The sequence below is a fragment of the Hirundo rustica genome, chromosome 4 (genome assembly GCF_015227805.2).
Source record: "Hirundo rustica isolate bHirRus1 chromosome 4, bHirRus1.pri.v3, whole genome shotgun sequence".
Classification (NCBI taxonomy): Eukaryota; Metazoa; Chordata; class Aves; order Passeriformes; family Hirundinidae; genus Hirundo; species Hirundo rustica.
In genome coordinates, this window is record NC_053453.1 from 9,123,003 (window position 1) to 9,146,643 (window position 23,641).

At 36.7% G+C, this 23,641-nt stretch overlaps 1 protein-coding gene across 8 annotated transcripts in view; it reads left to right on the plus strand.

The window, feature by feature from the left end:
* PCLO (piccolo presynaptic cytomatrix protein) overlaps positions 1–23,641 on the plus strand; it is a 326,032-nt gene that overhangs the window by 225,005 nt on the left and 77,386 nt on the right. For 7 of the 8 annotated variants that reach the window (XM_040061464.2, XM_040061465.2, XM_040061471.2 and 4 more), the window contains exons 11-13: positions 16,608–16,716; positions 17,340–17,407; positions 19,964–20,175. In XM_040061464.2, the coding sequence (XP_039917398.1) occupies positions 16,608–16,716; positions 17,340–17,407; positions 19,964–20,175 (389 nt within the window). The remainder of the gene's footprint in view (positions 1–16,607; positions 16,717–17,339; positions 17,408–19,963; positions 20,176–23,641) is intronic. The other variant, XM_040061467.2, reaches the window with a different exon arrangement.

Here is a 23,641-nt window from a genome sequence, read left to right on the forward strand (position 1 = left end):
GTCCCAGTCTTCCCATCTTACTCTTGAATACTTTCTCTGCTTCTGACCCTGAGTACTTTTAAGGCTCATTTGTCTCTATAGAAGAGTTTAACTCCTTCTTACACAATTTTTTAAGACACTGTATTAAAATCAAGTGGGTGTGTTTTTCTCAGAAGATGCAGGTGTGTTTCCTGTGTCAGCACTCCAGTACACACTGGTGGAGGTGGCAAGAGGTCTGCGACTTTTCTGGTTTGGACAATGCTGGAGAAAAGATGGGCTTAGTTACTGCTTCCAAGATATTCAGGGATAAAGCTACATCTTTAGTCAAATTTCTTGAAGCGTGTTCTATTCCAAAAACCTAATTAAATCATACATAAGGTGCAACTGGGAAAATCTTGTATGGGAATATTCAGGTTTTTTTGAGAAAAAATAAACAGGTGATTGTATAATTTGACAGCAAACAGGGAAAAATTTTGATTAAAAATGATTAATCTTTATCCAGGATTGTAATTCTGATGTTTGAGAATTACCTAATCGTAAAATTAGGTAAATAAGACTTCACATTTCTGTACGAAAAGTCTGAAAAAATCACATTAACTGTACTTGCACTGTAAAAATGCAACTTAAAATTCAACTGAAATTGAAGCTATTGAATTGTAAATTATCTAATTTATTAATGACTAAAGCTTGAAAACATTTCATCAAGCAGAAATTGAGTTTTAAATCCTTATTTTACCTCTACATTCCAACCATTTTTTCCATTTCGGAAAAAAGAACTCAAAGAATCAAAACTTTTTGTGATTCCTTTAAACCTTGGTAATAGTAACTTATAACTGACCTTTTTGAACTGTTTCTAATTTTTTTTTTCCCTGAAACATTGCTTGAAAATTAGTAAGACATGTTGTGGGGGTTTTTTGGTTGGTTGTGTGTTTTGGTTTGTTTGTTTGTTTGTTTGTTTGTTTTGTTTGTTTTGTTTTGTGTCTTGTTTTTTGTTTTTTTCTGTACAGACCCTACAGTGTTTGAGCCAAGACTCATTGGGGTCTGTATTATTTCTCCTTGATTGTAATGGAGTCATTCAGATACAAAATAGATATAGAACAGTTCAATATCTTTCTAAATACAACAGCAAGTGGAATTCTATTAAGATTTTGAGATTTTATGGTCCATTTGAAAACTTATGAAATTATCTTATAGATACATTAATATGTTCTAGGCAACTTTTCAAACTGTTTTTTTTTTTTTTTTTTAGGTATTTAAATATTACCACTTCTGGAAAAACTGAATTAGTCATGATTTGGGTGGTTGTGAGGGATCAAATTGATTAGAAAATTCAAGGATTTGCAGACAGTTACCCTCAAATCAGTAAGATGACAATAATCTCACAGTCTAGCTATTTCCTCTGCATATTGGAGATCAGATTTCCTGAATGATGTGTGGAAGAATGAGCATTTTTAGGTCAACATGTACTGACATTTTCTTTAACAGAATCAAACTAGAATATCAAATATAAAACACTTGAAGGCAAAGAGGTTTCAGACAGGCAGCCTTGGTGTCTGGCAGACATGGTCAGGTAGCAGCTGCGTTCTCCAGGGTCTGAGCTCTAGTTAAGTCTCTGAAATGACACAGCATCTGTGAAATGGTTCACGCTGCTTTTGAAACTTATAGAATATTTCCAAGTTGTCATGTATATGGTGTAGCTGATCCTGACTGCTTTTATGTGAAAATGCAGTGGTTCAGTACCTGCCAAGGGAATAAGAAACCTCAGTTCTGGGCCTTCCCCAACACAGATGATGTTGGCTTGCTCAGATACTTCTGCTTCTACAGAGAACTGTGTCTGAAATGGTGCTTACAATTGAATTTCATCAAAAACAAGTGGTTAGAACCATTTTGCTTTCACTTGGATCTTGCTTTCTAATTTTCAGCTGGTCCGTCTTCCAAATTATAATGCCTAAATTATTATTAAGTATGGTAATTCAGGTACTTTCTGGGAAAACTGTACTTTTTTGTCTTAATAGAATGCAGAAGTGCGACACAGTTACTTTTTCTTGATCTCATGTACACTTTCCCCTGGAATTATTGCACATGTTCCTGTTATTCCCCAAACCACGTAGTTATGAAACAGGCGCTTTCTTAAGAATTATTTCCAATGAAACCATGAAATGCTCCAGTCCTGTGATCCTCATTCTAACTGATACTTCTATTTTTTTGTGTATGACATTAACTTTAACAGAAGGGCTTGTTCATTACTGTATTGCTATGTCACAAGCCTTTTATGTCTATCAAGTACGTTATTCCTGTGTTTATAATATGTTTATCTTTTGGCACTGTCAGTCCAAAATAAAATGTGTATAAGAACTCTATACTTTCATTCAGATCTTAAATTGGATTGTTTTGAGTAATAGCAAGACTTCACATGGAAAAATGGGAGAAAAGTGTCTGCCTCTGATACTATGGAAGTAAAGAAAAAGGTTATTTGCAATTGTACAAAGATACAGAATAATGTGGGTGCAGCTCTCTGTCTACTTCTGAATGCCAAGAGGAATTCCACTGAAGATCCACTTACCTATATAATGTTAAGCATATACCTATGAATTTTGACTGTAAGGAACCTTTCCCTGGAGACTCATTGCTGCCAAACCAAAAGGGCACGCTAATAACCAAGAAGTATTAGATCTTAAATAGTCCATAAGTCCTTGAAGACGATACAGGTAATTTGATGATAAAGAACAATCATCCTGTAGCAGTGCTTGTATTAGAGTAGTTCCTTAGTCTTTGGAAGAGTAAAGGATTTTCTCTTGGCTTGATTTTTTTTTCTTTCCTTTTCATAAATTTATTACTAAGAGGCCAATAAGGACAGAGTAGAGACACAGTGATACACATCTACAAAAAGAAACTCAAACTAAAGAAACAGGGAAAAGATTTGGAATCTTTTTCCTTGTTCATGTGCTAGCTTTCTGCTCATTTGCTATTCCAAAAACAGCTCATGTCAGGAGGAAGCATGTCTGAAACAGCCTTTAAGGATACCCAGAAAAGCGGGGTTAATTTTGGTATTGCTCACAAGCTCTGTTCGATGAGGGTTCAATTCAGAGGCAATTCCTCTTTCTGAGCACTTACCAGAGCCTGAAGACTGCTAACTACTGCAGTATTGCACAGAAGCACCCAAGTTGCTTTAACCCAGGCCTGTATACTGTTCATGTGCAGTTAGACTGCATTACAAATGCACAATAAATATGTGACAGGCCCATGTTGGAAGGTTAGGCTGCACATTAGGGCAGGCACAAGGTGTAAAAGAGCAGGAAGGAGGGGAAAAAAGGGATTATGATGATCTGCTTAGAGGAAAGGACAGGTGAAAACAGAGAAAAGTGTGCTGAGAAACAAAGTCTCATGTTCATCATTTATATTCATGATATATGTTCAATGCTGGAATCTATTTTCATGGGAAGATGAGTACCATTTACCTGCCCATGTGCAATGGCAGGGCCATTTGCAGGTGTTGACCAGTCACCACAATGAACAGAAAGTTTCATTATTTCTTAGTTACTAGATAATGTGCTGAAGAGCACCCCATGAAATTAACCTTTAAGATGACAGTAAAAGGAAATGAGTCATTCCAGGCAATGCTCATCATGGTGTGAGCTCTATGCTTGCTAAATGAGTTCTGTCATAGTGTGGGTGAAGTGGAATCAATCCATATAATTCATACATTTGCTGCACATACAGACAGTTTTGGAACTGCTAAGTAGAAATAAGCGTTGACTTATGTCTAACTAAAGCAAAGTTATGTATTAAATTAACTGATTATACTTTTCAGATGGGTCTGAAGTAACTGAATGGAAAGATCTGAGAGTTTCTGACTGTGTGAAAGGATAAAAGGAATCAAAATTCTTGGAAAGTACTTTCATGACTGGTGCTAATGGGGAAGTAGAAACAGTTTTAGTCTTAGACTACTAAAGAAAGAAAAGATAAATCTTTCACCATCTTATTCACAGACCACTGTAGTATTCTTAGAAGAATCAGCCTATCTCAGTGATACTAATACCTCTGCAATTCACAATCAAGCTGACTGATTAGTTGCAAAGCAGGGACTTCTGATTAAATAGCTGTAGAGAACATGAGACAAGGAAAACACTTCCCACTGTTTTGGAAGAAGAGAATCCAAAGCAGGAGCTGAAAATACCTTCAAGGATGACAGTGATCCTTGTTGAATATGATGGAGGCAGACTGAAAGATAGGATAAAAACAGGTTTACAGCAGATAATTATGAAGCACACACTGCTCTCTCTGGATGAATACCCTTCAATGGTGCACATGGATGGGCTGCAATGCTGCCTCAGAGGTTCTCTCTCTGAGTGGAGACTAGCTAGGAGAGCACCTGGCAGCTACAGCAGATAAGCAATTCTCTGTTGCCTACATTTTCCATAGATATGGAAAAATTTGGTGCCACCTAATGGACAACCCCCAGCTCCTGAATTGTGAATATGTTTTACAGGAATGCTTTTGCAAGGCATCAAAAAAGGGATCTGCCTATACTTTTTAATGATTCACATGAAGAATTTCTCATTCAGTATCCTTAATCACGTATCTTGGAATGCAATATGCATTGTTTAAAGATGAAGACTTAATAAGCCCCATGGGTAATACAAAGATTGCTGTATTTGATAGCTTTAAATTTATGAGCTGGGGTCATCTCACATCTTCTTCAATTGCAGCAGTATAACAACACATAAAACTAAATTACTGCACCTAAGTGTTCTGATCTGTTTATGGGTGAAATTTAACTAGCTGTTCTGCCAGTCATATAAATTATTCAAGACCATCTTTAAGCAAGTTTACTGCTGCAGCTCTATGGATGTAGCTATCTCTTTCAATAGAAATCATGACTATGTCTACAAAATAATTACCCCAAGGGGTTTATATCAGCATGTGTACACTTGCAGAGTATATTAGCAAGAAAGAGTTGGACTATGGACTATTACAATCACTACCATAATGAGTGGTACTGCAAACAGTTGTTATTCCTGAAAAAGCTGTTAGTGATGACCTGGTTGCATGTCATGTTCTTCAGGAAGCAAAACAGCTAACAATACATAAGAGTACATCTCTTTGATCAGATGAACCACCAGATACCATAAATTAAACATAGCTACCTGTGATATCTGTATAGATGCATTATGTTTATATATGTTGGAAGATGCAATATCTCTTCTTGCTTGTTTGAGCTTGCCTTCCCAGTAGCATCACCCCTAGCTGGAATGTAAGCATTAGTGTTTGAGTTGCTATTTGAACATCATGCTTCATTCTCATCTGTCACTAAATTCAGTGGTACAAGTAAAATCATGGTCAGTTTGATGAATTCCAATTCTTAACATGCTTTGAAGAGATGCATCTCTGACTGAAATCAATTTTCCATCTGCAGTTTACATTTATAGATTTTCAGGATGCATTATAGGTTTGGTTATTTTCATTTGCCTGTGAAGAGAGATACAGTAGAATTAGGAGTGTTCCTGAAGGCCTCCAAGCAAAGGACAAAGTAAAAAATTGGAAATTGTATTTCTATTGCTCCCATTCACTGCAATGAACTGGGCAAAAGGGGTTGGACTTTTATTAATTTCTTTAAAATTTATTATATATGTTTCAAGATCAGTTTGGATGGGGCTTTGAGCAACCTGACCTAGTGGAAGGTGCCCATGGCAGGGGATTGGGAGCTAGGTTATCCTAACAATCCCTTCCACCCCAAACTATGCTATGATATTATTATTCAATAATTCAATACAGCATTTATTATCATTTATTTAAAAAAATAGATGAATCTGTTTTGTTGCTTTTAGAGAAAGTAATTATTAGTTTTGGTGAAGATAAAGAAATGCCTTTGTTCATAGAAATGCCTTGAGTTCATAGGCGATTTACCAATTCCTTTTGATATTTTTCACTTAAAAAGAATTGCTCAAAGACTTTCATCTCTAAAATATACAATATCATTTGTGACTCACTCTTTTATTGTATTCAGTATGTTTGGGGAATTTGCAGTTTCAGTTGGCATCTTTTAATTCTTGCATATATTTTCGCCTTATTCATACCTACTGTTGTATAACTGATTCACATTATTTCACATATGCAGTTGCTCAGCCCTGAGTGGAGGGTCCTTTAACTTAAATTTTCTGTAGAATAAAGAAAATATGTAATTTGTATTCTGTTAAATACAGCAGCTATTTTTCCTTCTTTTGCCTGGGAAAGAATATTTAGTGGCTTGATGTAAAAAAAGCAGGGATGATTGTTTCATTCTCGAACACTGTTTGACACTAATAATTTTAATATTTGACACCTGGGAAAGAGATTCAGACATGTTCAATAACTTTCGTGAAAGGAAAGATGTCTTAAACGATTAAGCAGTGAAGTGATCAAACTCCTTTGTCCTTGTTGACCCACAATATACATTTGAGCTTGAGTCTACAGATGAAATGTCAGTTTAACATTTCTATTTGGCAGTTAAAAAATTATGCTTAATATCTCACTTGGTCATATATTTGAAGGAGAATAAGCCCTTGCAATACCCAGTGGAGTTAAGGTGAGGACACAGTGCTGAGAATTTGATAACATTTGTGTTTAAATGTGGTTTTGAAGTGTAATTAAAACATCCAGTTTGAAGAAATAGAGACAGAGTTTGTCTTAGGGCTAGTGTGTAGTTCCTGAATGGAGACAATGAAAGCATCAAAGTGGACAGGCTGATTGCTGTTGTTGTCACAGGAGGAGGGGTTGTCTGTTTGGGCAGCAGTTTCTGGTTGCTGAGCAGTAGCAGGAGCAATGGGTCGAGTACCTGCACCACACCACTGTCACAGAGCACTCAGGTTGGGGACACATCTTTCCAGCACATTTCCTACCTGTACCTGCCACAGTTCCATCAAGCCCAGCTCTCATCTTTTGACCCACCTCAAAACCATAAACCACATCCCTCACAGGCTGTCTTATTCCTTATGAGTTTTGATGCTGTTTCTTCAGTAGAAAAGCTCCCATGTGCCTTCAGGAGGCTTGAAAGTGAGCTCTGAGCTACCAGCCCTGTCCTCCTTTCGGTGGACATCAGCTGCAAGCAGGGCCTTGCAGGGCATTCTTGTGTTTGCTGTCATGCTTGGGGTAACAGCAACTTCTCCCATGAGGTAATGACTTTCCCTGGAGTGGTTCAAATTTCATTCCTACAGCTATAGCTATCCCTCAAGGACTGTGGTAGCATAAGTTTGTTTTGCTTGTCTTCCGGGTGCTTACATGGTGAATTCAGTACATTAATTGTGATTGTAAGAAACACATAAATACACAGGGACTGGCTGCTAAGAGATCACTTATTTTAGTGTAGATAATTAGAAGAAATAGCAGATGCTGCTAATCAGTTTGTGTGTGAGTATTCGCGGAAGTTGATTAGGTGTATAACTGCCAGATAATCACCATCCGATCTTGCATGCACAGAATAACTTCAGTAATTGTGCATTCAAATTTCTTTTAAAGAACCCTACAGAGAATGACAAAGCTATGGGTGTAATCCTGCATCATTTATTTGCAATGCTATTTTGTCATGCATTAATTCTACATTTATGAAAACGAACCTGTTTGTAAGAATAATGCTACTTCTTTGAACAAGTACTGCAGATCAAATTTGTATAAAGAGATATTAATAAAAAATATTCAGCTGAGAGTAACTAGTATGTTGAAGATGTGTGAATATCAACAGAATTGCATTTTAAGGTAGTGAGGGCAATATTAATTATTTTAAATTATTTAATTTGAAATTAAATTTAAATATTTTATATTATTTATTTTTAAGACTATTTTAGTTGTGTATCATAGGCCATTCTGAGCTGTATGACAGTCACTGCAGGGGCTCACTTTCCTTTCTCCAATTCATGTTGCAGTTCAATAAGTGTGGCTTTACCCTGGTAGGCAGCTATGCCCCACACTGCCTTTCTCTCAGTCCCCTGCAGTGAGGTGGGAAGAGATCACTCTATCACATCAAAACCAGTACAGCCAATTGAACTGCACTTTTAAGTATGACCATGCACAAATTTTCATACCTAGATTGATCAGATATCTCTGATTCTACTCATAAAATCTACTCTCAAACCACATTCAACCAAATCAGATTTTTTTTTTTTTTTTTTTTTTTTTTTTTTTTTTTCCTTCGATTCTTAGTTCCTAACTCAGATTGTGCAAGACCAATGCTTGGGCTTCCAGGGAGGGCTGCTTAGGGATGTCTGACCTTGGCTGAGCTGAGCAGCCTTAGCATCATGAGGGAACTTTCTTGCTCTGGACCCAGCATTGAAACTAGACTATCATTAATGTTGCTAATCAGATGTTCCTAAAAATGAGCTTTGTGCCTACATTTATCACTAAACTTGGAAGAACAAGTAATTATTGAAAACTGAAATCCTGCAGTTTTTAACTTTCTGTTTAAATGACAGTTAGTTCTAACAGGTAATTATTAGTGTCTCTCATTTTTTCTAGCACATATGGAACGTGTACTTCTTAAAGTTGAATAATCCTAACATTTGTCACTAAATTCCTTTATGAATGAGTTACAGGGATACAAATGTTGTAGAGTTAATACTCAGCCCTTAATACTTCAGAAGTACAACTCTACAACTGTATTGTTAGTAATATTTCTAATGCACTTAGCTTTACCAATAGCACTTGTCACTTGGACATCGCAAAGTTAATGTACAATAACATTATCTTTCCACTGTGCCTTTTAACACATAAAGAAACTGAGGCACAAAGAGACTAATAGGTATGCTTGTGCTGCTCACCTGGCTGGTTGTAGCAGAAGCAGCTAACAACTCAGTCTCTGGTGGTGCCCCATTAATTCTCTTCACCTGAAGTTCACTATCTTTCAGTTTCTTCTCGTTGATAAAGTACAGCTGTCAGTTTGCTAAACTAAGAAAAAAAAAAAAAAGTCCATTTTCTAGGGCAGATTTATCACTTTAGATGTCAAAGGGAGGAATCAACACACATATTTTTTGGTGTCTGAAAAGTAAATATCTTACCTCACCTTGTATTATGGGCTCTTTTTCTATCCCTAAGTGGAAGAAGGACACCATAGGTGTGTGATTCCTCTCATTCCGAACAGGTGTCAGTTGAGATGAGCCATACTAGGAGGAACCTGACTCTCTTCATTCATTAACTACCCAAAACTCCTACAGCTACTGAGGCAAGACACGTACCTTTTTACAGCCAAAAATTGGTGCATTGACTCTAAGCTGAAAATAAGGTAAAACCAAAGAACCTGTATGCATGTGTGCAAGACAGTTTTTATTCCCTACAGACATACATACTGCTTTTCATGTTCTTTATTGTTCTAAGTCAGTTCAAAACTAGATGAAGAATTTTTAAAAAAATTAAATTAAAAAAAAAATTCTATGCATTTTTACTTGTGGTTCACTTGTGGTTTCACTTGTGGTCTGTTGAAACCAGCCAGAAATCAAACAAATCTTTTTTCTGCATACTTTCTACAGCTATGAACATGTATGTGCCAGGAATTTGTACAAGCATACATTTAGCTTCTACAAGAGAAACATAAAACATGTTCATTTAAATAAAGTCATTCCAAGAAAAAAAAATAGCTCAACTTGATTTAGAACACAGGTTGATTCAGAGATAATATCATGGATTTACCTTATCCTGTATTATGAAGAAAATAATTTCCAAAAGACTTTTCATAAAAAGGAAATTATATTCTTTAAATGAAAAATAGATACATACAGGAGATGAGAACTTCATAGCACTGGCCAGAAATATGTATTCACTTTTCTTAGCTTTCAGGTTACATGACTCTCACAAATGAGATAATAGTGAATAAATTTTACTTTATATTTGAATAATCACATAGTGTCAGGACTGTAAAATTACTCCTAGAGTACAGAGGATGGTTATCAACAGAGCGACTCCTATTAGAACACGTCAAGTGAAGATCTCACTCTATTCCATGTGACAGACTGGGATTTTAAGGTCTTCAGCCATTCTCATTTTTGCTTAAACAGTGGTGTTTGCTCACTGTGAGTCACAAAAAATTTCTGTTCTTGTTTCTATATGACCTTAAGCAACATTGGCATGAGATGCATAATCATGGCCTTTGCTCATTCCTAGCATGCTTTCAGTATTTAAATTATTCCAATAATTCCATTATTTTCTGAATTGGCCCCTGTAGTCCCTTAGTGGTGACATTGCTGGAGACCAGCAAGGAATTCACTGAGCAAGGGTTAGACCTCCAGAGCTGTGTGAGGACAGCCTCTTCGGAAAGCCCCAAGAGACTCACCATGTTGGGGGCCCTCATTTAAGAACAACTTTTCTTTGCCATTAGTTCTTTCTCTGCTTACTTTTCAAATACACCTATTCTCTCCCAAGCACCAGGATGTGAATATGCAAGTGGTATGTCCAGGGAGCAAGGGATGCCAACTACTGAGTCCACTTCTCACCCTCTGAGTTTGAAATATGACAATTGTGTGATGGTCTCAGAGATGTGCCTTTTGCACACTTTCAGAAGCAGATATCATTTGTTTCTCTACCTCATACCCCTGTGAGACAGTGGAAAATGTTGCTGGGTTACTCTTTGTCCTTTTTTCCTTATCTCAGGGTCTTTGCCCTGTTCTTTATCTTCCTGCCAGTCTTTTTATAGTTTCGGGCTGCACTTTGATTTAGTCAGTGCTTTGCTGAAGTATGGTTTTGCCTTGTCTTTTTTAAGCTGCTTTTCCTTACCTGAGCAAAGTGTCCTGTGAAACTGCATTTTAATGAGTAAGGAACTTGATGCCATGCTAACCTATGTGCCATGAATCACTCTTTTCTTCCAGCAAAATTCTTCTGGGAGTTCCTCATATGTAAATTCCCATTCGTATGGCATTCACAGAATCACAGAATGTAATCATAGACTATCCTGAGCTGGAAGGGGCCCAGCAGGATCATCGAGTCCAATACGTGCCCCTGCACAGGGCAGTCCAGTGCATCGCACACGTGCCTGAGAGCCTTGTCCAAGTGCTCCTGGCAATCTTCTGCTGTGATCACTTCTATGAAAAGCCTTTTCCTTTTCCTAATACCCAGCCTAACTCCCCTGACAGAGCTTCATGCCATTTGCTCCAGTCCCATCACTGGTCACCAGAGAGATCCGTACCTGCCCCTCCACTTCCCCTTGGGAGGAAGCTGTAGACCATGATTGCAGCTCCCCTCAGTCACCTCTTCTGTAGGCAGAACAAACCAAGTGACCTCAGACTCCCAAGACCATTGAAAAATCTTTGAGAGAGGTCTCAATAGAGACCACAATAGAATGGTGTTTTATATGTACTTTGTTTGGCATGTTTGCTCTCATAATTTATATTCTTAGGCAGAATAGAAACTAACTAATAAAGAGAGAGTGATTCTTTAGACATATACTGTAACTTCCACAAGAACTGGGTTTTTGCATCTCATGGCATGTGATTCTTGCCCCTGCAAAGGAAAATTTCAAACCCAAATATTGCTCCATTCACAGAAGTAACTGATAGAAGTAAGACTAACAGGACTGGATTTGTGTAAAGAAGAAAAAATTATTCCTCAAAAGAAAAGAAATTGAAATAAGCCTCACTGAATTTGGAATCCACAAATATAAATATATAATGCAGGCAGGGATATACTAGTCTAGATTCATATCTGGATTAAACTCCCAGGAAAATTGTTTTAGCTATTTACTATTTCGTGAAAGAGACAGCAAAGGGAATTTCCTGAACCCTCATTGTTCACTAATGTTTAGGTGAATCTTAAGGTGACTTGTAATTAACAGACTTTTTCATTCTACTATATATTATTACATTATTTTAAAAAGTCTGAATTAATAGTAAACTGCTTTTAGAAGTAGGGGGGGGGAGGGGTTGAGCAAAGCCTAATAATTAAATGTTTAAGACTTTCAAGTCGATTACAGCATTTTACAGGAAGCTCATTTCTCTGGCAAAATGATGTTACTGAAAATAAAGTAAATAAACTCTGCCCTATAGCTTCAATGAACACAAAGCTGCTGTTTTAGAAAAAACACCACTGTTTTTTCTAAAAACTGAATAATTACAGTGCACCACAACATTTTATTCAGCATGTTATGACTGATCATCTTTCTGGAACTAAACTAATCTTTGAGGATATAGTAATGGTGAAAGCACTATAAACTTATAATTTATTTCATACTTATTTTCATAAACAGTAGCTCCAAGCTTCATTTAATTTGTCAGAACTTCAATTAGGTCACACAAATACGAGCAGATCATTACTTGTTGCTCTAGCATAGCTCAGACTGAAGGGTGACCTATGGAATCATGTGTCAGTATGTATCTAAATCTGCAGGCAGTGGTGGGGTGTATGACTGCTGAAAAATGCCAAGTACACCTCAAAGACAAGGTTGATTTGCTCTGGCCATACTTTTATAAATGTCATTTTATAGTAGTATATCAGCCATGAGGCATAGGAGGGCCCATTATATACTTTTTTTTAACTCGATGAATAACATATCCCCTCTTAAGAATCGTGAATGTTGTTTATAGAATAATTATTGTAGTAAGCGGAAAATGTTCAGCCTGAGTGTGAATGACAAATGGAAGAGGAAGTTAAGGTGTCCACAGAAAATAATGAGTTTTGGTGTGATTCATGCCCAGCACTTTGGGGAAATACATTAACACATTGACTTTCATCAACCTATTTTGAACCATCAAAAAGGTTTAGAAATAAAAGCAAAATAACTGGAGGGCATAGACCATAAAGTAATTTAGTGTTGAATGTCAGACTGAAAGCTTATATTGTTTTTCCTTATACCAAGTGCACATTTAACATTTATAGCACTTTCTCGGATTTCAAAATAATGTTTCTGAATTTTAATTCTTACATGACATAGAAAGGTATTAATATTCACATTTTCTGATTGAAGATGCTAGTCTGTAGAGTCCATTTTCATTTTGCTCTGTGAGCATTAGATCAGTGAAAAATGCAATTCAAACTGACTTGCTTAATATGCATAAGAATAAACAACACAAACTATGAAGAAGCAGAGAATGAACCCCAGCAATCTGGGGGTATAACTATGGTGCAACTAAAATCAGAGGTTGTATTCTAAGATTTTAATATTTAGATATTTTTAAATTTCAGTAGGACAGCAGTTCTGAGACTTTAAAGTTAATGGAAAACTAATAAGTTTTGTACACTTATACACCAAGTAGAGTTGGAAATAATTTTAGACTCTAAATGATACAGCAGACAACAGTTTTTTCCACTTCTTGGGTGCCTTGGGTATACTGAATATAAGGGACACTGCAGTATAATAGTGTATTCAAAGTGACTGAGATTAACTTTGTAATACTGTACATTATGTTACAAAGGGGAATAAAATTCAAGAGATCTTCAGTGGTTCAGTTTAATATTTCTGTATTTGAATCAACTATGTCAAGACTCATATTTAGAGAAATCAAATCACTGGATGATTTTCAGATTCCTTTCAATTTCAACTTTAATCATGCAGCTAGCTTATGTCTGAAAGATGAGTCTGAAGAGGAAAGGAAATATTAGAAATCATATAAGATGGGTGAAAACTGAGATAAATATTGCTCCTCCCAGTTGACATAAACTCTAATACGAAGACCTATTCTATCTGCATATTTTATCATTTGTTTTATGCTGTTTTATGAATAGAAATGTTATATCTACAACCACATTCACTTAAACAGGGACATGAAATGAAAGATATATTTACTGAGTGTGTGGGAGCTGATATTGCTAAAAATAAGTTGTTCACCCAATAAAATAATAATGAAAAAAAGATACTAGAAGAAATTATGTTTTTGATTATCAGGACAATTACTAATACTTCCACAGTAAGCAGAATTTCCATGGAGCAATGAATGTTTTCTCATCTTCTTATTTTTTGGATTTTTTTACCTACTGAACTGGTGCTTGAAGCATACAAAGTTTTAGAAATGTGACTATCATGTCCTGACAACCAAAGACCAGTGACAGAATGTGATTGATTTGAGGAAAAAAAAAATTATCACAAGTCTCTTGTGACTTCTTAATGCTTTTTTCTCTTTTTGCTAATTAGACTTGCATTCCTTCTAAAGGTTTTCTATGTAACACTATCCTTTTTTTTGTTTTTTAACAAAAATTTGCATATAAGTTACATGCTGAGAAAAGAGAAATCCGCTTCTTGCCTTTTTTTTTTTTTTTCTTTGATCCCAGGGCTATCAGCTTGATCAGTTCAGTCATGTTTAAATTGCTTGATTTTAAACACTCATGGATCCACAAGGCACACAATAAAAAGAAAATACCCCTGTACTGACAGCCTAAATGGATCTCTGTAGTAGCTAAGGCTGTTAAAATTCCATTTCCTTTCAGTTTGTTGCTTTGTTCATGCATGCGTGGCCCTTCTGACCAAGTGAGTGACTTCAGTGCAGTTGCACTCACTGTTGAAACTCTCACCAGTGGAAATCAGACTTGGTTTCCAAATCCTGGCACTGCAGTGGTGCTCAGCTAAGATGTTCCTGCTAGTCTTTTAAATTAAAGTGAGTTGTTGATGTTAGCCTTACTGCTGTCTTGGTAAATTTTCTTCTGAAGCCACACCAGCAAGCTGTGATAAATTCAAGAGACAGTAGCTCAAGTAGTTCAAAGTATTTTGTCAATAAAACTTTTTTTTTTTTTTTTTTTTTTTTTTTTTTTTTTTTTTTTTTTAATAAAAGGATGCTAACTGCTCTCTCAAATATCTGAATTTTTCAACTTTTGTTCTTGTTCCTTGCTACTACATGGAAGTTGTGTTTTTACTTGTCTTAACCATGAGGTTCATAATGCCATGCATTACATCCTCTGCCATGGTAGCATTATAAGGGCACACATTAAAAAAGAAAGACAAAAATAAATTCTGTTCCTTCCTTTCTAGAAGCCTAAAGACTAAGCTCATGCTGTTGTATTTGTATGACTGAAAATCAGGGGGAAATGAATTTTCTCATAATTACTGTTGTTCTATTCCAGAGGAACTGAGTTTAAAATCAGATCTGCTTTAAGAAGCAAAAGCAAGATCATGTTTTTGAGACATGGCTGGTAAATGAAAGGGGCTAAAATTTACGAAAAGCAAAACCTATTTTGACATTAGGCAGCTGGCTTTACTGCCATCCCAGCATCACTTTTTAATCATTCTGCACAGTTTTTTTTCCTGTAAACTTCTACAAACAAAATGATAAATTCTGGCTGCCAACAGTTATGAGTAATTCTGATATTTCAACTCCTAATTCATGGAATCATATGGATGATGTATGTTTATTTCTCATATTCTTTCATTGTCAAATAATTTAGTCTGATTTATTCCATGTCTTTTTTAAATTATATTTTATTTAGTAGCATGCTTTTCTATGAGTTTATCTCCACATTTCACTTCATTATTTTTTCCCATTTGTTATCTGCAACAGCACAGGATTTTGAGATTAAAATATGACCCAGGTGAAGACTTGGTTTTATCTGTGTAAGTGGTCGCAAGCTAAGTGTTTGTGGTTTTCTTTGCTGTGTGGGTGATGTGGTTTTCAGATATTTTGTAATGCATTGCTTTTAGTGAACTATTAATAATTCAGTATCTTGTCCATTAAGCTTTTTTTTTTCCCCCACTGGAGCCAGAGGCTTGGATTTTGACACTTGTACATTGGTGAGAAGATAATCTGTTTGGAGTCCTCCTTATGACTAATTAATTCAAACCATAAACATAGTTCTCAGAACCTCAGTTGCAAATCCCAGATATGAATCTAGGCTTTGCTTTGTGTAAGCATTTCACCTTAATGAAAAGATTTCTCGTCTTATCAGAATATACCTCTCATGATTTATAGAGATTGGCTATGCAAATACTGAGCCTAAAACTTCCTTCTATAGATACGTTGAACCACACTGAGTCTCCTGACTCCATCCTGGGACACTTGGAAGACACAGCAGATTAGATCAGTATTCAGTATTTTTCAGACTGATTAATATAGTTCTGTTTATATCCTCCACAATTAAGTATATTCATCTGTTTTGTCAATTTTTTATGAGAAAATATATGGAAGAAAAAAATTGGGCTAATGTTTGAAATGTGGAGGTACACTTTTTTCATTAAAATTAGTCCAACAGCCTTCACTTTTTTGTATTTTTGTAAGTGACAAAGTAAAGAAAATGTATTTAAGTTATCTAATCAGATTCACAAAGTAATTCCATTTTGAGGCTCAGCTTCTTAGCCGCAATTTGTCTCTGCAGGAAACGGTTATCTTCCAAAGCCATGCCTGGCCAGGAAATGTCTGATATATAAAATGTTTTGGTTTCTTGCCATGCTGGTAGGTGTGCATGTTTTTGATATTGGAAAAAAAAATTATATCATGCAACCCACACTGTGGAGAGTGCATGCATTTTTTGCATCAGAGAGAATGAATCCGTCTTATTTCAGCAGGTAAGTTATAACTGAAGGGACAGTAACATTCAGCAGTCTAATCTGTGTGAAGTGAAAGGGCTTTGCTAATGTCTTGTACCATTTGAACAATATTCACTGAATGTCACATCAAATTGTCTTGTCAAAGCAAGGCAAGAATACCTTTGTCAAAATCTGGGCCCTTGACCTCTTGCTGTTTTGCCTTCTCTAGGAATGCAGGTGCTGGAATGGAATGGCATCCCCTTGACTGGGAAAACTTATGAAGAGGTCCAGAGCATTATTATTCAGCAGAGTGGGGAAGCAGAAATATGTGTAAGACTGTGAGTTTTTCCCCATCTTTCTGTTTCCATTTCTTTTTGGCTTTTCATGGCTTTTTTTTTTTTTTTTTTAAATAATATATATATATTTTAATTTACAGTTATTAAGGTGGAACCTTTGCTAGCACAAAGCATCAATGTAATAATAAGCAAGAGTTCACTGTGACTGTGGAAGATCTTTTTGTTCTGTTTTTCTCTTGAAGTCAGGAGAGATAAACTGAAACAGATGCTAGTAATTATGCTTTTATAAACAATGAAAACTCCATTGTCAGGCCACAATCTCCTCTCATGACAAACATACAGTTCACTGAATTTACTGGTGTTAGAAAAAGAAGGTGATTTAGTAATAACTTGACTTTTAGTGAAATCAGTATTCTTTAGTTGAAAGTCATTTAAGCATCATGAGAAATGCATACACTTGCATTAAATCCATTAAAGATTTCACCTTAAAAGAAGCTTTTCTTCTCAGCTCTTTAACAGCATTGCAAATATATATCAGCTAAGAAGGGACCATGCTTGGGAGCTGCTTTCTGTCATGAACCACTATTCATTTACCTACTTAATACAATAATGAGGGTATGAGGAAAGAGTTTCTTTTGTCTCAGGCTTCTAATTGCTTTCTTTAGGGACCTGAACATGCTCTCGGACTCTGAGAATCCCCAGCACCTGGAGCTGCATGAGCCAGTAAGGGCAGGTGAGAGACAAAGTTGCTTTGAGACTGTAGGACTGGATAGCAACTGAAAACTGGATGTGATATAAGCTAGGATGTTAGTATTGTGAGTTCTGTTTAGCATCTCAAATATTGCCATGGGTAGAAAGGGGACCATGCCTTATATAAAAAGTCAAGACAAGAGGATCGAGCCCACCCTCAATGAGTTTGCAGACAACACCAATTTGGGCAGGAGTGTTGATCTGCTGGAGGGTAGGAAGGCTCTGCAGAGGAATCTGGGCAGGCTGGATTGATGGGCCAAGGCCAATTGCATGAGATTCAACGAGACAAAATGTCAGGTCCTGCACCTGGGTCACAACAACCCCAGGCAGGGGGCAGAGTGGCTGGAAAGCTGCCCAGAGTAGAAGGACCTGGGAGTGCTGAATACTGACTGTTTTACATGGGATATATTGTTGTCCCTTTTCCTTCTGTTGGCCCTAAAGTTTACTTTGCCCAGCCCCTGGGTTTGCACCTGTGTCAGTACCTGTCCAGTGAGCTGCTGGTGTCCCCAGGGCCTCATCTGCCATCCTGTGTCCAAACCTTGCAGCACTCTGCTGTTACCCCAGGCCTCTGCTCCCTTAAACTGCATTGTTAATCTGGAGTCATAAATACTTCAGTCTGCACAATGAGATTACAGCTGTCCTTTTCTATATCAAGATAATCAAGAATGGGCACTATACCACACCACTATACAAGATGAAGTGTAACTCAGACAAATTTAGGTTGCAGCATCCTGTCATTAGGCAGTTGCTGTTGCAGCCCTAGAGGCTAAAACAAAGCTCCCAGAAAACTGCAGCAAGTCCAGATAAAACACAGGTCCTAAGGCCTGTGTTCATAGAACCACAGATTTATCAGTGCTGGAAAAGACCTCAATGAAAACACCTGTAAGCTTAATGCAAGGTTTGTGGTCTGCTGTGAGCGATGAAAAAGAGAGTGTTTACTGGATACAGGGATGCAATAGCAACTAGTCAGTTTTGTTATGTGACTTCTAAGATGGCAGTGCTTTGAGGGGGGATTTCCTGCTGTTCAATCAATACCACAACTGCAGGCTTCAGTAATTGTATCAGTCATATCTAAGCTAACTTTGAATCAACATCCAGAATATTAAGAGTAATGCAGCCCCTCAGCAAGCTCAGTGCAGATTAGGATTGCTTCACTCGCCATTCCATGGGTCTGCTCTGGGTTCTGTGGTCTTGTGGCTGCTCTTTTATTAATTGGTACCTAAATTACCTGGATTGAATTCTCCATTTTCTTACCATGTAAAATTTCCTAGCTATTAATATACTTACCATCAAGCTACCTTTAGCTGAAAATTGATTTTATTGATAATAATTGAATGCAAAGACTAAGTATGGCAGAGCTTTGAAGCCAAGCTACCCACATTTTTTTAATTTGTGAGCAGATCAACACCACCAAAGGTGTTGAAAGACACTGAAATCAGTTTTGGAAAGGTCAAAAACTAGAATAAAACAGTTTTTTATTAATGAAGAAATCTCAAAATGAGAAGAAACAGAAATAAAATAATATTGTTCCATCCTTGCAGGCATGCTTCCTCCTAGCCTGGCAATTTTCTTGTGGTTTCTAAGCTGGAACAACTCTGCAGAGTTCTTGCCATTTCCTCTGAGGTTTGGCAGACTGTGCTTTAGAAAGGAGCAATCTCCATTATCTCTGAAGGAAAAAATGAATTAGCCAAGCAGGCAGGATAAGGCTAAAGTCTTGTTTTAAATCTCTCATACTTCTGAGAACCTGGGAACCAAGCTGTGCCTATCATCCTTTTAATCCTATTCAGTCTAGCATATATGAAACCTACTTGACTTCATTTCTATGTTAAATGGAAATTGCTGTCTTGCAAGGGTAAATTCCTCCCACTCATTCCTGGGCAGCAGGGAGGGCAAGCAGATTCCAACTACAGATGCCTCACAAAGGTGTAAGTAATAAGGAAAGATGAATCAGGGCATTTAGCTTTCTTTGTTTACAGTTTTTCTTCTTTGATTAATTTGTAGTAGTAAATTATTGAGGCTTTTTTTCTCTATATTTTTTGCATAAATTATCTCATAAGCAATTCTGTTCAATGTCCAGTTGATTTTAAAAAGTTAAAATGAGATTTAAACTTTGTACAAGAAAGTTCAGATACTTAGTGAAACTGGACCAGTTTCAAACAATGAATGATAACCCAGATGCATATTTAAAATTGTGATTTGCTTCATTTTGATTCAACATGACCAGCAAAACCCATTTTTCTTCCCCTAGAAATACTTCCTCAGAAAGCTTTTTAGGTAAAGAGTGCGAGGAAGTAGCACTAACACAGAAAGATTGGAATTGGAATGTTGATATTGTGGGTGAGATGATTATTTTTCATAGGATGCCTTTTTGGATGAGATGATTATTTTTCATAGGATGCCTTTTGCATCTTCAAAGTATACTGAGGGATGACATGAAAATTTGTATGGATAACAATCCTTATGCTGTCCCTGTACCATGGCAAGATGGATTTGGATGTGCTGTCAGTTATCAATACAAAACTTTCTTTCTTTAATCCAGTAGATAAAGCGAAGTCCCCAGGGGTTGATCCCAAGCAGCTGGCTGCAGAGCTCCAAAAGGTTTCTCTACAGCAGTCGCCTCTGGTCGCTTCTTCAGGAGCGGAAAAGGGATCTCATGTGCACTCTGGAGCCACTTCTGCCACCTCCAGTGCTGTTCCTAGCCCTGGTCAGCCTGGTTCTCCCTCAGTGAGCAAAAAGCGGCACAGCAGCAAGGTAAGAAATTTCCAAGTTATGGAGCAAGAACATTTTGATGACAGAAAGAAACTTCCTGTTTATCTTCTTTAGTAGCAAGAAATCCCAGCACATCTTGGAAAACTCATTTCCTGGATAACAATGAATATTACTGTTAAGATATTGAATCTGGACATAAAGAAAGATTACGTGGTTTACCCATAAGCTTTATCCCCCTCTTTTTTTTTTTTTTTTTTTTTTTTACTTACTATTATTATTTTTAAACAAAATAACTGCCCTTCACAGTCTTTGATGCATTTGCTTTTTAAGTGTATCCTTAGTGGCGGTGAGGTACTCTTCCCACTAAAGAAACTGATAGTACTAACAACATAATTCCCCTCTCTCTATGAAACTACTGCTTAAAGTGCTACAAGATATGAATAATCATAGCAGTAAGTAAGTGAGTCTCTGAAAGCCAGGGAAAGATCAAAACCAAAATTTAGCATTAAAATGTGTTTTGTCACTAGCTAATTCCTGTGAATTTGCCAAGCATAATTTTTCCTTTTTTTTGCCACATCCTGTCCATTTCTCAGCTGAAGTTCTTCTTGTGCATCCACGCACCTAAAAAGGGAAGAGTGGGAATTCAGTAGCATTTTTTCACAGTCAAAACTGAAAACTAGGTTATAAAGTAATCTGTCACATTTTTGCATTTTGTGTCAAAAAAGTCAGGACCTGAAGTGAAACCCAGTTCTGTGAAGACTACATTTGCTTAAGTAATTTGCAAGAGTGCTGATTGCTATCCTGAATAACCAGGTCTGACACACTTACAATGCTTCACATTGTGAACAAAGTGCTTCCTAAACACTTATTAATCTGCACCTTTATTCCTTTCTGGGACTGTCAGGTTCCTACTGGGTTTCAGTTATGTTTGTATTTTTGTGCTGTTGAAGCTTTGCCTGTGATTTGAACAGATGAGTGAGGTACTGCACAAACCAGAAGCAGCAAATGGCATCTGCTCATTTCAGACAGTTCTTCGATATGCCAATGTAACTTTCATGTGAGAGGAAACACAAGCATCTTTTTCATCCAGCAATTTAGTACAAACTAGGAAGATATTTATTGGTCAGTTTGGTTTGGATAGTAATTCTGTCTTGCCCCAATACCCATAGACTTTATTCCAGCTAATTCAGGTTTGTGATGCAGAAGTTAAATCCATATGCCACTATTTACTGGACCTAACTTCAGGGTTGCGGCAGAATTGCTTAATCCTTAGGTGAAGTGTAGTTAGATTCACTACAGCATACTCTGGATATCGTATATATTTACATATTAACTAGTTTGCCATGTGTATGATTTTTGCCACTGAGAATAATATACTTCCTGAGACTGAGAGGGAAAACCTGCCATCACAGTGCAGGCACTGCATGCAGAGAACAGGGCTCTTAGTACACATGCCATCATCTACACTGAGATGTAGAATCACACTCCTAAGTTCATGGAGTATGGAGATCCAAAAATTCTTGCTGTGCAGTCTATCCTGGATAGGTGCCCCTTTCTGTCCACTTGCGGAGACTGAGTTCCCAGCTTTGGCACTGTAGCAGGTCACCTAAAATTGGATGCATAAATTTAATTTCCTGCTTCACAGAGGATTTAGGATTCTTTTATGAAAATTCAGCTGTAGGCTTATAAAGATGAAACAAAAATTATTAGAACTAATGTCTTTATGTAAGAGATGCAAAAGTCAGAACTAGTCAGGTAAATTTTTAAAATATTCTTTGCTTATTTGTGAAAATCATGTTGAGAGGCATTTCTTTCATAACAAGCATAGCTCTTGTTGACTTGTATAGTTTCTGTTCATTGACTTCAGGCCAAGTTTATAATGTTGTTGAGCTCCGTTAGAAGAGAAAGCTCATCCTTTCTGGAACTGCTCTTTGCCTTAGGCTGACAGCATTTCTAGGCAGCCTTGCCAAAGTATCATAACAGACTAAATATCCAAACTGCCTGGCTGTTTTTGCAATTGTTTTTATTTTTAGCAAGTATTTTTAAAATGTTTTTGAATAGAATATATACCCTAGAAATGCCATTGTCTCTGCCATATTCTGCAGTGCTAATTTTCTTATATTTAATGTTACTAAAGAGGGTGATAGTTCATAGTGCATCGAAGCCTGGCATTAATTAATTTCACCTCATGGTCATCACAACCTGCTTGAGCAGGTGTGATGACATTACAATGCTCCATCTCTTACACGGGGTGTGTGAGTGCATGCAAGAGTATAAAAAGTAATTAGACTGAAATTAGATTAGCCAACAAAGAAGGTATTTAACCCTTGGAAGCCTTGATCTGACAATATCTTGTGCAAACCTCTTTCTTTTGTAGTGTAAGTACACGATCTTTCTATGGTGCAGATTACATCCAGGATATAAACAACCTTAGAAACATTTAATATGAAGAATGGATTGCTTTTTGTTCTAAATCCTCAGATCATTTAGCTCCTAAAAAAGTCAGCTGTGAAATGCTTTTCGTCTTTACAAATTAAGCCTCACTGAAGCCGCAATAAAGAAAGAAACATATTAGCATCACTACCTCTCAGAGATACGGAACCAGCTTCAAAACTGGCCCAGCTCTGAGCTGGGGGTCAGATGTTCAGAGGTCTCTTTCAGCCTAAATTATTTGTGTTTCTTTGAAATACATAGATAATTCTTTAGGATCAGTTTTAGATCTGCTGACATCAGAGAAACCAGAATATTTAATGTATTGAATCACAGCCTTGTAAATGATACAGAGATTCAACAATGATATAGAAACATAAAAGGGCACATTTATTTTTACAGACCCGACTCTACAAACTACACCTTAACCACCTTTGGAAGTCTCAACACAAGCTCATCATGCCCATTCCCTTCTCTGTGAACTCCTACATTATCCACACTCATACATTCTATATTCCACGACATTTGGAGTGAACAAACTCATTATTCTTGCTATTCCAGCTCATGAAAAATGAGAGCATTTAGACTATCTGGCAGTGATTTTGTAGCCACAGCAAAGCTAGCTCGATGTTATTTTTGGTGTAGTCAGTATTGTCAGTGCTAGTACAGCCTAAGGTCAGAACTATTAAGTATAATAAAATCCATTTGTAGAGGTAAAGTATGAGCAATATAAACCATTAATGCCCTACTTTGAAAAACTGCATGATGCTCAGGTAGCTCCCTGTCTTTGGCGAAAAAAGTGAAATTCACTCTCTGAATAGTCTTGTCAAGGATCTAAGAAGTTTTAGGAGCATTTTGCTATCAATCTAAAATTTCATTTCAGATTCAGAACATTTTATAGACTACTGATGACTTCTTTTAGCTGTTGGGTGGATTAAACATCTTTAAAAGGTTTATAAGCTACCAAGATAAGCTGATTATAAAATTTTTCATGAGAATTATTTTTCAGATGCAAATGCATTTATAGAGAAATTAAGTTTGATTTGGTTTTGTTTTTTGGGTGTGTTTTTTGGGGTTT